The sequence below is a fragment of the Pseudorca crassidens genome, chromosome 7 (assembly GCF_039906515.1).
Source record: "Pseudorca crassidens isolate mPseCra1 chromosome 7, mPseCra1.hap1, whole genome shotgun sequence".
Classification (NCBI taxonomy): Eukaryota; Metazoa; Chordata; class Mammalia; order Artiodactyla; family Delphinidae; genus Pseudorca; species Pseudorca crassidens.
This window is the reverse complement of record NC_090302.1, coordinates 107,484,429-107,498,015: the sequence shown is the minus strand read 5'-3', so window position 1 is coordinate 107,498,015 and position 13,587 is coordinate 107,484,429. Positions and strand designations below refer to the sequence as shown.

Here is a 13,587-nt window from a genome sequence, read left to right as displayed (position 1 = left end):
ATCCTCCTATGTTTGGAAGAGTATCTCAAAGCCTTGCTTGTTTCTTTGCGATACGGAAATGGAGTGGTTAGTGGCCCCAGAAAACACTGGTTGTCTGAATGGAGGCACGTGTGCCTGTAGGAAGCATTCTCTCTGCAGCCTCTGGTTTATAGGCCCCTGGCTGGAACATCGACAAGCAGATCGGACTTGTGCTACGTGCCCGGGAGCCAGTAGCACAAAGCAGTTAGGGGCAGGGCTCAAAGCAAGGAAGGTGGTGGTGCATTCCAACCAGAAAGGAAGTTCTTGTAAAAACTTCTGTCCCTGTTGCTGCAGTTTTAGCAAAATGAGATGTAAAATTTGTGTTTTTTTTAAAAAGACAGTTTTATTTGAGCCAAACCAAAACCATTTTAAGGTATGTTAAAAACCTCACCTCTTTTCTTCATTCTACACCCCTTCCTACCTCCCTCCCTCCAATCCCCAAGCTGCTCACCACCCAGCCCCCCTTAGGCTAGTTTGTTGCCAGTCATGGTGCTGTCCACTCTGGAAAGTAGCAGGAAGAGCTGATAAGGTGCTGAGGACAGAAATCTCTGGTCTTATCTCTGTCTAGCACACGGTGCCGAGAGTGCATCCTTTTCCTGTCCTCAGACAAGAGACATAAACCGACCATCTCCTGGAAGCAAGGACTTCAAACAGGGCTTGGGGGCCTGCCTCTACTTTCTGTAAGGCCAGAAAGGAGAAAGTGGGTCATTGCTTTTTTTGGAGGTTGTTTTAGTAGCAGTAAAAATGTATGTTGTCTTCTAGACCAACAAACATAACTTCATAATAAGACATGAATTAAAAGAGCAGAAGAAAAGAAAAAGAAGCAAGGGCTGAGGGCAAGGGCTACCAAAACAACCAGAGCTGTAAGTCACTGGGCTGTTTTGTTTGGTTAGACTTTCTGTAGGTTTGCCCGAAAGGATTAGATTTGGCTTTTTGTTTGTTGACAGATCAAGCAAATGGTTTTAAGAGCTTTTGTGATAAGAAAACATTGATACCTAGATGGCCCAGTGTTGGAGGAGAAGAGTGAAATATTGGTTCATTTTTCCTTCTGCCCCTCTGTTATGGCAGGAAAGCAGAAATAACATTCTCTCCCAGATTTTCATCCTGCGATGTAATGAAAATAAGATGAAGAGGAACCTTCCTTTGGGTTTTAGCGCAGCTGGTGGCTGGTGAGGTGATACTTTGCTTCTTACGCTATAGTCTGGAGTGACCGTGGTAGGGACACCGGTGACATGGGTGTAGGCGTTACCATCTCCCTCTGGGTCCTCCTTGGAGCCTCACCAGGTAGACCCAGAAGAGTCAGTCAACCTCAACTTCATCCTCAGTCATCTGGATCCTCATAAAGATCCAGTGTGCAACATAAAACTACAGTATAGAAGAGACCAGGCTTGGTGCTTTGTTACCACTTTTGGAAGACGTTGATCATTGGCCAGTGCTCACAAACAGCCAATTGTTAGAATTCCAAAAGTTAATGACACCTTAAGAATTGTGCTTATTATATAATAGTAAAGGTCCAATTTTATTCTTGCAAGTTTCTTAGTCTCCTGTTACTGAGTGCTGTGAAATTATCTAGGCTACAGTGAATGTTAGAATTATAATGGACCTTAACAACATAGCTGTTGCTTTTCAAACTGTATTCCGTAAAGCCCCGAGAGTTCGTCAAAGATGCTTTGGGGGCCTTACTAAGGGAGAGGAGGGTCAGGACATGAGCTTTGGGTTCCCCCAACGCCACCTCAACCACTGTTCCCCTGGTATATTACACATTGGCCTTCTGTTTAAGATTTCGTCTGGAGAAACACACGCACTGCTAAAACCATGTTTGAAAAAAGTCACTGAGTAGCCCTCCTTCCTTGTTTTGCAAACGATTTGCTTTGAGGCCCAGAAAGTACAGTGACTTGTCCAAGATCACACATTCTCTCAGATGTGAGTCAGATTTCTTGACACCCAGGTCATGGCCGTTTCTACTACACTGAACTTAGCACCTTTCTTACTTCCCTTTGAGTATTTTATACCAGTGCCACTCAAAAGTATCGTCCACAGGCCAGCCCGTGACAGGACAGAAATTGAGAGTAAGCATTTAGAAACTTTTATAGTAGTGTGATTAATTTTTAGAAATTGGAACTTGTGTTTTATATGTCTTTTTGAAATTTTGTTTTCTAATTTTTTTTTTTTAACAAAAATCTTGGCCCACAATAGATAGGAGATTTTAAAAAGAAAAATAATTGGCCCTTCACCCCTGGTAGTTTGGGAAGCACTGTGATGCAGGGCATTGAATCTCCACAGAGGTTGAGCCCGTTATGGGCTGCAAACAAGAGGCAGGTCTTGCTTTAAGGAACTTTTTTGGATTTTGAGCAGGTAAGGAGGCAATATTACTTGTTCTTTTTCCTTAATATGTTTCTTGCTTATAAAATAAAATTATAGCTTGCATGAAACTAAGAGATGATATATTTAAATATATATGATAATAATATATGAGAATTATCTATTTAATAGCAGTAATAATTTTAATTTTTATGAACTCTTTGGAATTGTAATCTCAGTTTAATTGGTTAGAGGTTTTGTTGAATGGAGTTGTATTGTAGTTGGTTTTCTTGTTTAGTTTCTGTCTATTCTAAAAAATAAATTCTCCTGTTGCATTTTTTTAAAAAATTTTATTGTGGCAAGAACACTTACATGAGATCTACCCAGACCTTTTTATAATTTTTTTTTTTTTTTAACTGTGTGTGCCTCCCACAGATGGGAGCTCCTGTCTGGGCCCCGGCCCTGGTCAAGTAAACAGTAGCTGCTGGAGCTGCTCAGTGGTTGTTTATGAAGGACTGGATGGCCACGACTTTGGACCTCAGCCTCCTCAAGATCTTATTTTTTTTGTATAATTTACTTTTATTACACGACTCAGTGATTTCAGGATTTTATCTAATTATTCTTACTAACTTAAATATCCTTTAAACAGAGAATTATTTTGCCCTACCAAATTTACTCCTAGAGGTATTTTTTAAATATTTGTTACTTTAGTTTCTGGTCAGTTAAAAAGAGGTCTATATAACGATTAATCCCATATAGTATACAGGAGCTGAGGGAGAGGACTTTAGTAATAACTTCATTCACCTGAATTAATTTACCCTTCTCTTCTTATTCCAAATAACTATTCATACTCTATTCCTTGTTTCAGAATAGTACGGTCTCTAAAATCTTCAAAAGATGCTATGCTTTCTATAATAAGGAGCCTAAATTTGAGTCGTTAATGATTCCTAAGCGATTTTCAAGTCAGTGGAGTAAAGGTGGAAGAGACAGGCCCTTCGTCAGCCTCTGCTTCTGCTTTTGGAGGCTCAGGCATTAGGCTTCAACTACTTACAGAAGCTTTTTGTCCTGTCTCCAGAGAGCAGGGAACAGAACCAGTTGACCTAGAATCATAAACGATAGCCAGTTTGGATTATTTTTAGGCTTCAATCAAAGAAATTGGTACCTGTGTCACATTGATCATTTCTAGCTTTGGAGGAGCCTCGTTTATCTTGTAACAGCCAATGTGTTGTGAAATGTTGTCACATGGATCACTGCAACTTTCCAGGCCTTAAGACTGTTGAGGGAGGCAGGAAACCTGCTCCTTTTTTCTTTTCCCTCTCTTTCCCCAGAGGCTGTATGACTCTTGTCAGTAGCTCTGATGTCAGTTACTTGAGAGAGGTTGTTGCCATAGAGAACCATCCCTTTAAAACATGTTTATGTTGGCTTTTCGTAATGAGTGGTAATTTGAGCAGCTGATGAGGCAAGTGGAAAAAAGAAAATGAACAGCTTTGTTAGCACTGGCCTTCCTACGAGGCATTTGGCATTATTTGTAGTTCTTTGCTGTTGTTCAGGGAAAAGCAAGATATTCTGTCCCTTCCAGTCCCCCGTTATCTTCTCTGAGCTGTCCAGTTCATTTATCTGAGTCTGTAAATTCCAGGCAGGGTTCTAATGCCTAACGTTAGAGAGGTATCTGCCTGCTTACAGTGGGTTGAGAGTTCTCTTTGATGTCAGATCACTTCGTAAGCAAACTTCGTCCTTGTCTGCCAGAAATCAAACGGCAGATGGCAGCCCTCTCTACCCCTCACTAGCATAATTCAGTAAGTTAACAAGAGACTGAGATTGAGAACTTCATCGAAACCCAGAGCCCTCCAACCAACTCCGTGTGTGTGTGTATATACTTCACATGCATCTAACATTTCCAAAAAGCAGACTATATTTCATAATAAATTTTATTCATTCAGCAAATATTTACATAGCATCTGTTATGTTTACTTATATACTAGAGAGAAAACAAATTTTTCTTACTGATGAAATTCAAAACTTTATTTATGGACACTGATATTTGAAATTCACATAGTTTTCATGTCATGAAATAGTCTTCCTTTGATTCTCTCCCCCTCCCTCCCCCCATTTAAAATGTAAAAACCATTCTGATCGGCAGCAGCCGGATTTGGCCCTCGGGGCATGTGCCAGCCAGAGAGCCCTCCTGGAACCCCTGCACAGGTCCTGGGTTCCTAGAACCTGTTTGCATGAGCATACACACACTGTACACATGTACACACTCATGTAAAGTTAAGAGTTGCTGTGTAGTTCTAGTTCTGTTGTTGTATTTTTTAATTTTTAACCCCTCTTCAAATCAAAACTTCCCGTCAGTCAGTGGAGTCTTGTATTTGTTTTTAACTCTTGTGATGCTTGCTAATCCTGCAAGTGATTGTGTTTCCCAGGCAGATTCCATGCGGCTGGTTATTTCTGAGACTTTGTGTGTTTATCCTAACTCCACATGTGAGTGAGTGAATGATATCTTGAAAAAAACACCAGATTTTACCCCTGAGTAAACTTCTTGTGAGTGCAAACATAGCTCATTGTCAGTGAAACAGTGTTTTCAATCATGTGGAAACCAAAAAGCTACCATAGAAAGCAAGAGAAGAAATGCTGACATAGTCGCACAGTCTCTGCTCTATGACCAACATGTTGATCGCTCCTTGCTTAAGCTCTGGAGGCAAACCATTCTGATGACTCGTGGGAATGCGCAGCTTCCCAGGTTGTGTGATGAGCTCAAGATAACATGTAGGCTGCACCTTAACAACCTGCTGCCGGGGGCTTCTCGTGGAACTTGATCCACCTGTTTGTCTTCTCAGAGTGATCTCCTGACTTTGCCTTGGATGTACTCTAGAACTCGCTTGCTTTCCAGCCTCTTCTCTTGATGGCGAGAACAGTCACAACCCACGCATGTCACTTTATTGCTGATGTTCAGCCCGCCCCACATCATGCATGTGATAGTTCCATAAAACACAGCACCCCATTTTCCCGATTTACCTAATCTTCCAGAAGGTGACGTGATGACATGTGGAATAATAGACCAGAAGAGACATGTATGGATCGTTTGACTGAGCTGTTCATCGCTCAGGGCCACAGGGAGTGATGGGCTGATCACACTAAAAGGCACTGGGATGCACCTGCAGAAGTTAGCGGAGCGATTTGCACTGGGAGGCAAGGTGGCATCTGATTAGAAGGGTGTGGTTTCATCTGGGTGGGAAGACTGTCCACTGCAAAATGCTGATTCTCTCTTTGCTTGCCACCCTTCCAAGCCCCTTCTAGTCTTGAGCCCCGCCTGGCACGCAGAGGAACCTGTGCTGACAAATACAAAGCTTCTGGTTCAGTGAGGGGGTGGGAGTGCTTCCCAGCCTGGATCTGCCTGGGGCTGGTGTCTTCTGTGCTTTCCTGGAGCGCTCACCATGTGTTTGTTCTTCATTAGAGGCTGTGCTGAACCCAAATGAAATAGGCATGATTTCTGCCCGCAAGGAACTTAAAAATTCCTTGGGAAGATGCTTAGAAAGCAAATTATACAAAACCAGAAAGTACAAGTAACCAATTGCTAGTCACAGGAGTAACCAAGGGAGGTTGTTCACAGGGGACCAGCTTCTTGAAGGAGGCAGCTTTGCACTTGATCTTTAAGGGAGTGACGCACACAACTGTGTATGAAGAATCTGGAAGAGCGTCGCGGGGAGCATCACAGGCGACCGCGGCAGTGCCTTCGGCTCCCTCTGTTGGCGAAGGGTTTTGTGCTCACATGTCCTGGCACCCCCTCACCTCAGCACTGCCCCCATCTTGACGGGCTTCATACCTGAAATGGCTTCATACCTGAATTCATCGCTGTCCTAAGTGGATGGGCGCAATTTCTGCCTCCCAGGAGACATCAAGACATAACTTGTGTTTGTCAGAGCTGTCCTGCTGGAAAGTTTAGAGAAGATGCAAGTGTTCTTTCAAACTACTCACTTGTCAAGCTTTCTTAACTCTTCACAGACTAATGCAGCACAAGCTGATGACACAGGCTGGGCTGGAAGTGTGCATTTGTTCATCACAGGCAGTAGTTCTCAGAGCTAATGACCCTGTTGCTAAGTCCATTACCCTTGAGCTCTGGCTGTCTGCTTTTTCTTTCAATGAGAAAGTTCATTGAAGGGTTACTGTTGCAGCCTGTGTCGCAACGTGGAAATCAAAAGGCTTCAATCATCTTGTCACTTAAGATCGGCAGTGACATATGAGAAAGGCTGGTGAGCTAAAGCGTTGTGCCTTTGAAAGCTCATCCTGGACTGTATGCTTATCATAACTGATAAGATTTTATGCTTGTGGTGCATCTGCCCCAAACACCTCCCTGAATTCTCTATCCAAACTGCTGTGATCCCTGCCCCAAAAGTTACTAACAACATTCTTCTGAGAATAATAAAGAGAATCCTCTATATTTGGGCAATTCACTGTTAATCCATCTCAGTAGACATGGTTGAATGACACCGAGGACTGGGAACCCAGAAGAGCTTGAGCAGACAGCTCACTGAGCTGCAAAGCCTCTAGGCAGAGTACCTAAAAGAAGCGAAGAACAAGCCCATGACATTCTGTAGCCATTTGAGAAAAGGCGACATGCATCTTTCAGGCACCTGAGATGATTATGGTATATGATAGCTAATTTCTTAAGTGTCTCTCTCTGCAAGGTCTTGTGTCCTTTGCATCCAACTCTTCCCGCCCCCCGCCCCTACCCCATTTGTAATTCAGAATGGCCAGAGATAGGTTGAGGCCTTAAGATTCTCCAGCTCTAATTATAAAACTCTTGGGCTTCCCTGGTGGCGCAGTGGTTGAGAGTCTGCCTGCCAATGCAGGAGACACGGGTTTGTGCCCCGGTCCGGGAGGATCCCACATGCCGCGGAGCGGCTGGGCCCGTGAGCCATGGCCACTTAGCCTGCGCGTCCGGAGCCTGTGCTCCGCAACGGGAGAGGCCACAACAGTGAGAGGCCCGCGTACCGCAAACAAACAAACAAAAAAACAACAACTCTTAAGCCTGGTTTCAGGCTATTTTTTTATTTATATGAATTGCAAACTAGATAATAGAGTTTTTTTCTATTTAGAAAGTAGTATCTATTTCTTGTGGCCTTTTTTTCGACCTGAAGTTTTAGCATCAGTTAACTTCTGCCTCATAAAGTTGAGCATGGACCAATTGATATATACTTAAGTGTTGGGATGATTTCTGAAGAGAGAAACAGTGACAAGTGGGTCTGTGTGATGCAGGCCGGAAGTTGGGATGCTGGCGTGGAGGGCGTGGAGGGAGGACGGGCTCTGCGCCTGGCAGCCTTGGGCCAAATCCTACTTCTGCCAGTTCCCACCGTCAGGCCTTCTGAATATTAAGTGCTTTGAGGTTCGGTTTCTACCCCTGTCAAGGTGAGGTGACACACGATAATAAGTGATTGCCACACTGAGGCATTCAAGAAATGATAGCCGCTTTCTTCAGTGCACCGGGCTGCGGGCACTCTGGGTCAAGTCTCCACACATGATGGAGGGAGTAGTCCCGCCGGGCTCTTCTGGCTTTAAGCCACTGAGGCTCTGTGAGCTGGGGAGCAGTCCTCCTGGGTTCTGACCCTGAGAGTGTTTATTGGTTGGGGTAGAAATTAAGGCCCTTGCTGTCACTTGGGAAAATCCATCGTCAAATGTTTTTTTAAACACAGGCTGTACACTCATAGGTTCTGAAAGAAATGAGAACACTGTGGGGTTTTCTGAGGCAGACAAGATTGACCCATGAAACAGTGTTTTAGAACAACACAGACTATTTCATTTTATATTTTTAAAATGGTAGCTTTTAAAATATATGGAAAATAATTCAAGATTCTCAATGTAGCTTTGGATCTTTCTTTTTAATTAACAAAAAGGGAGGTAGAGTAGTGGATATATTACAAATTTAGGGAGAGATCTTTTAAACTGTTTTGTTGTTTCCCTTACCGTTTCCCCTCATTGACCGAACTGTGTCTTTGGAAAGCTTCTTCGTCTTAGGTGCACTGCATGGCCTCGGATATGCACAGCTGCAGGCGACATGTCCCTTCCCCAGCTGAGTGAGGAGACCAGTGAACTGACGGGACATCAAGGCCAACAGAAAGGCTGGAGGTTCTACAGAGAGACCCCTACCTAGCTCCTACTATAGAGACTCTATCCCTCACTGTCCCCAGGGGAAAGCCTGACTGTCCTTGCGTATGCTGTGACTGGACAGCTATTTTATCTCTTGGCATTCAAGCAGGACTTAAGGAATCTTAGACTGTAGAGGCATGAAGCTGAGGGAGAGCTTGCCAGGTCATTCGTTCCAGAAACCCATCACATTTCCGCTTCCATCCGGATATTGGTATTTTCCATTGGTATTTTCCCGACTCTCTGCCTCTTGAGAACACAAATTTTTAGGGTATGTAAAGGATCAGTGGAGACTTTCAAGCCAAGGTATCTAAAAAGAGAACCTTCAAAACCTTAAGTACAAAATGGGAATTTATTATCATTTTAAAAGTTCCAGCTTCTTACTACCTTTCTTAGAAATATTAGGATGATTTCCAGGACTTAGGTTTAAAATAGATTCATATTCCAGTTAGTAGTCACCCCAGTTTTTTGCTTTTATTGATTTTAGCTTCTAATATATAGTGTCAGTTCTTTTAAATGAATGCTTACAAATTATTCATTGCAAAATAGTATTTGGCCCTTTCTGTTCTCCTAAGTAGTATTACCAGATGTGCTCTCCCGCTGTATGCTCTCTTACAGGTGGTGTAAAGTATTCTCTGTGGATGGACTTGTAGGTGCATTGCTGTCACTCCTGCATCTTGGCCTGACAGTTGGGGTGACAGTGGTCTATGAGCTGAGCTCACCTGCTACCTGCTTATAGAGCCTCACTATCCCTCCTCTGCTGTCTGGTGTCACAGAGGAATGGCCAGCCCAAATGTCATTTCATAGTTCAGTAAATTTTAGACTTTCAGGTCTAATTTAACCTACTTATTTGACTTGATTAGTAACTGAGACCCAGAGAGGTTATGGGATTTATCTAAGGCTCTCCATTAGTTAATAGCAGGAATTGGAATTTTAAAAGAAAAGGTTTCCTAAATCCCTAAGCTTAAATCAAATGTTCGCTAAGATCATTAGTTAACCATACCTCCCTTGCTAGTATTTTGTATGGAACAGGAAGTTTTCAAGTTATTTGTAAGTTTATTTTACTAGATTTTAGAACACTGTTAGCAAATTGGGATCCTCAAAGTTTATGAAGCAGTGAAAGTCACATTTGGTATTACAGATTTTTTATTTTTTGGTGGGGGGGTTGCATTATGCGTTTAGTGGAAATGTGGGAAGAAGCGAGTTTGTTGCTATTTCAGAGTACTGAAAAGTTGCCGGTGCTTTTCTCAGTACTTGTTTACTTTGAAGAAGAGACCAGATATGAAAAGTATTCATTTTCTTAAAACGGTGTACATTGTTCACATTCATGCATTCATGGCTGAGAATATAGAAACAGGGATTGTAATCACTGTAGTAAAACTGGGTTTATGATTTATAAAGTCATGAAATATGAGACCTGGGCTTTGCTTCTACAGCAGTCAGGTCTGCAACCTATTCCTCCTTTGTTGCCATGGTTTTCAAAACAGGTACATTCCTGGAGTGTGGGAGGCTGCCCACCACTCTCCCCTGCAAGTCATTGTTTCGCCTCCACTTCCCTTGGGTGCTGGCATCTCTCTGGCTTGTGTCCACGCCCCGCTGAGCTTGGTGTGCAGTGGCCCATGATTATTAAAATCCTTATCACCAGAGGACTTGATTACGAGCAGAGTTATTTTCTAGGATTAGAAAGACCCGCAGAGTTCAACAAGTGACTCAAAAATGATCTTGTATTTTCTAGTAATTAAAAGTGTGATTAATACCAGTACTTAGTTCCTGTGATTTAACTGTTAAAAGCAGGAATTCAGAAGGTAATAAACAGGTGAACAAGGTAAGGAGCCATAGGATATGACTCGAATTTGAGTTCCTAGGACACAGATACACTCCAGAGGAGGTGGCCCACGTAAGACAAACTCCTCTCATACTGTGAAGCTAAGTGAGACCTATTTTATGTAAACAGGCCTGCTTCATGGAGACTTGCCGTGTGTGGCTGTGTGCCGTTACTAAACGGAAGGCAAGACCTTTCTCGTCCATCAGGCGGGGATTGGCTGGGATCAGGAGAGGCTTGAGAAGATTTTTCATCCTGCTGTGCAAAATTTCAGCTCTTTTTCAACATTTGAGGAACAAAAAGACAAAGTGACCTTGTGTTTTTGGCTCCTGTGGCAGCTATTTTAAAATTTTTCTCAAAATTACCTCGTGGGATTCCAGCCCAAGCTGAATATTGATAGATAACATTTAAAAAGCTCATTTGGTTTATTCCACATGTTCTGCATTTTACCTTTTGAAATTTAAGAAACTGACTACGTGATTTTGTGGTTTTAGCCCTGAGTAAAATAAGGTTTGTGCTGATTAGATAAGCTGTGATGTTGTTGGTAAGGTACCCTTTGGGGAGAGCTTGCTGGGTCAGCGGCCATTCAGAGCCCAATTGCCCACTGATATAATACTGATTCAGCCGAAATTTCAGACGGGACGCAACTTTGATCCCACTGAGCCGGGTTTTGAGTGCTGCTGTAACAAGAAAATACCTTGTCCAGTTATATGTGTGGTTGTAATAAAGTTAGCTGCACAAGCAGAGCTTTGCCCGCCCAGTTCAGAATAATTTGCAGACTCCTAATTTGGAAACTGATTTATTCAGAAAACTGTTTTCCCACCTCATGAAAGGGTCGGACCACCCATCTCGTCCTGTGTGAATAAGTGAATGTGAAGGGAGAAGCCAGGTAATTATGAAAACCTAAGTTTAGTGTATTTGTTTAAGGGCTTGATTATTTTAAAAGACTGTGGGCAGAATTATTCCAGACACTGACCTTACCTAAAGCACAGTCCTTATATGCTTCCATTTGAAGGTGCTTCCTTTTTCACGCACACCTTTTCATCTCCCTACTGCCAGCCAGCCACAACCTATATGGTGTGATAGCAGCATTTGATTTTTTATCCCAGCCTATTAAGTTAGCATTTTTGTTTTCCTCTTCTCAAGCCTTCTCGAGCCTTACAACTGAGTGTATTCATGTAAAATTAAAATGTAAACCACACTTAATCCCGGCGGTTATGAGTGAGTAATTCCTCCATTTAGAAGCAGACGGACACAGCCATGGGTGTCTAGTTCACGGCGGTGGGGGGGGGGGGGCGTCTCATGTCTCCCACCCCCAGCTGAGGGCAGAGGGCACCCCAGCTCTCCTGTTCCTTCCGGGAGGAAGGGGGCACATGGGCCCTTCCAGCCCCGGTGCCTCCTCTCTCGAGCGGCCAGAGGGCCACGCTCTGGACACACCAGGGTTGAGGCTGGCACGTGGCTCCTGGTTTAGCAGGGGCTCCCATATACGCGTGGCGTCTGAGCTTGTGGGTCAGGGCGCAAAGGCCTGTGTATCCACAGCGAGACCAAGTAGGTGTCTGACGACACCCCAGAGCTCCGGGCTTTTAGGGTCCTTGTTTCTGATGGAGACTCTGGGAACTTCGTTGCCATTTATAAGGTTGTTGCCAAGGGGCCATTCTGTCAGAATGGCGTCCAGGTGACTCACCATCTACCTTGTGAAGTTAGCCTCCGACTCCCCGGCCTCCCACCCCGTACGGCCCTCAGCTGGTGCGCGTGGCCACTGCATTCCGCACCGTGCGGCTCAGCTCTACCCGACAGCCGGCAAGGGGTCCAGGGGGAGCCCGGCCCCCCAGCCACGCGGGCTCCGGGCGGTGGTGAGTGACTAGCTGATGCGTAACCGGTGTTACTCTTCTCCCCACCTCAGGGCCAGCCCAGTCCCGACGCTGCAGAGGGGACTGACGTCTCCCCCATGACCACCAGTGCCTTCACCATCCGCGAGTACTTTGCCAGGCGCATGGCGGAGCGCAAGAGTAAGGCGCAGGGCACGGCCGTGGGGCCAGAGGCTTCAGAGACCCCAGTGGAAAGGAAAGCAGGGAAGAAAAGAAAGAAAGAGGGGAAAGATAAAAGTGTGGAGAATTGCACCCACCCCAAGGCCAAGAAGAAGAGAGACCAAGTTGAGTGGCAGCTGGGAGACCCACGCTGGGACGAGAATTCTGGTGCTGCTTCTGAGGGTGAAGAAGGTTGCGTGGCGCCACTCGATGACCGGGACCCTCCCTCGAGGCCCAGAAACAGGAAAGAAAAGAAAAGGGGACAGAAGCAAGCTGAGACAGCAGAGGACGGTACGCTGGATGAAACACCAGTGAAAAAGAAGAGGAAAAAGAAGAAAGGTTCCAAATAAATTCTCTGGAGCCAGGGCCTCCCAGCTTCTCAGCTGTCAGGGCGCTGCTGGGGCAAACTCCCTGGCCCGACGGCAGAGCCGGTTCACTCCGTGAGCCGCGCGCAGCCTCGGACACGCCCGGCCCTGCTGCATCTCGCCCTCACGCTTTCCCAAATCGGATTCCCAGAACTTCTTAGTGTCCCAAGTCATGGCTCTCAGAAACAAATACATTTCTTTCTTAGACTCTGAGTCCACCGTATTTATTCCCCTTCATGTGAGTACATCGTTATGTGCACGTGCTTGTGTGTGTAGGTCTCTCACAGTCTGTATTTGCTCTTGATTTCTTTCAGTAACAGTGAACTGTGCTTCCTGCTGAAGGACTCGGTCTAATTAAAGGATTAAGAGGCAATAGTTGGCATTCAGATAGCTCTTTTTGTTCTATAGCCAACCGTATGTTTCTGCCAAGTTGCTTTTATATCATTACATTCCCAAATCAGAGAGTTGTTTTGGTCTGGTTTGGTTTGGTTCTGATGGGGAATTTGTTTTAATGCCGTCTTTTCCACTAAGCAGTGGCAGCCGTGTATTTTGAGGAGTTTGAGCTGACGGTGGGGGCAGTTTAACTTCCCAGCGCTCTCACAGGAGCCCTCTTGCGGTTCCTCAGCGAGAGTCGGTGGTCGGATACATTTCCATTAGGTGTCCTCAAGGACAGGTGCCCTAGAGTGGACTCCTCCTTAACGGTGACCGTCAGGGGATCCTCAGGAAGTTGAAAGAAAAACTGAGACTCTAAGCTTATGAAATTACTTTCATCTAGACTGGAACTGCCTTGTGAAAGCTCCTAAAAGTATAAATATCACATAAAGAGTAAAAGACACCTTCAGTCCTGCTCCCACCAGATGGTGTCACCTCCTGGGTTTATACTGCCTCTGCCATCCCGTGGCGTGTCTCCCCG

At 44.7% G+C, this 13,587-nt stretch overlaps 1 protein-coding gene across 2 annotated transcripts in view; it reads left to right on the top strand.

Annotated features, from left to right (window-relative positions):
• Window positions 1-13,047, top strand: part of PINX1 (PIN2 (TERF1) interacting telomerase inhibitor 1) — an 81,853-nt gene extending 68,806 nt beyond the window's left edge. Inside the window, exon 7 of one of the 2 annotated variants that reach the window (XM_067745318.1) lies at window positions 12,186-13,047. In XM_067745318.1, the coding sequence (XP_067601419.1) occupies window positions 12,186-12,659 (474 nt within the window). In that variant the 3' untranslated portion in view covers window positions 12,660-13,047. The remainder of the gene's footprint in view (window positions 1-12,185) is intronic. The other variant, XM_067745319.1, reaches the window with a different exon arrangement.
• Window positions 13,048-13,587: the final 540 nt, after the last annotated feature.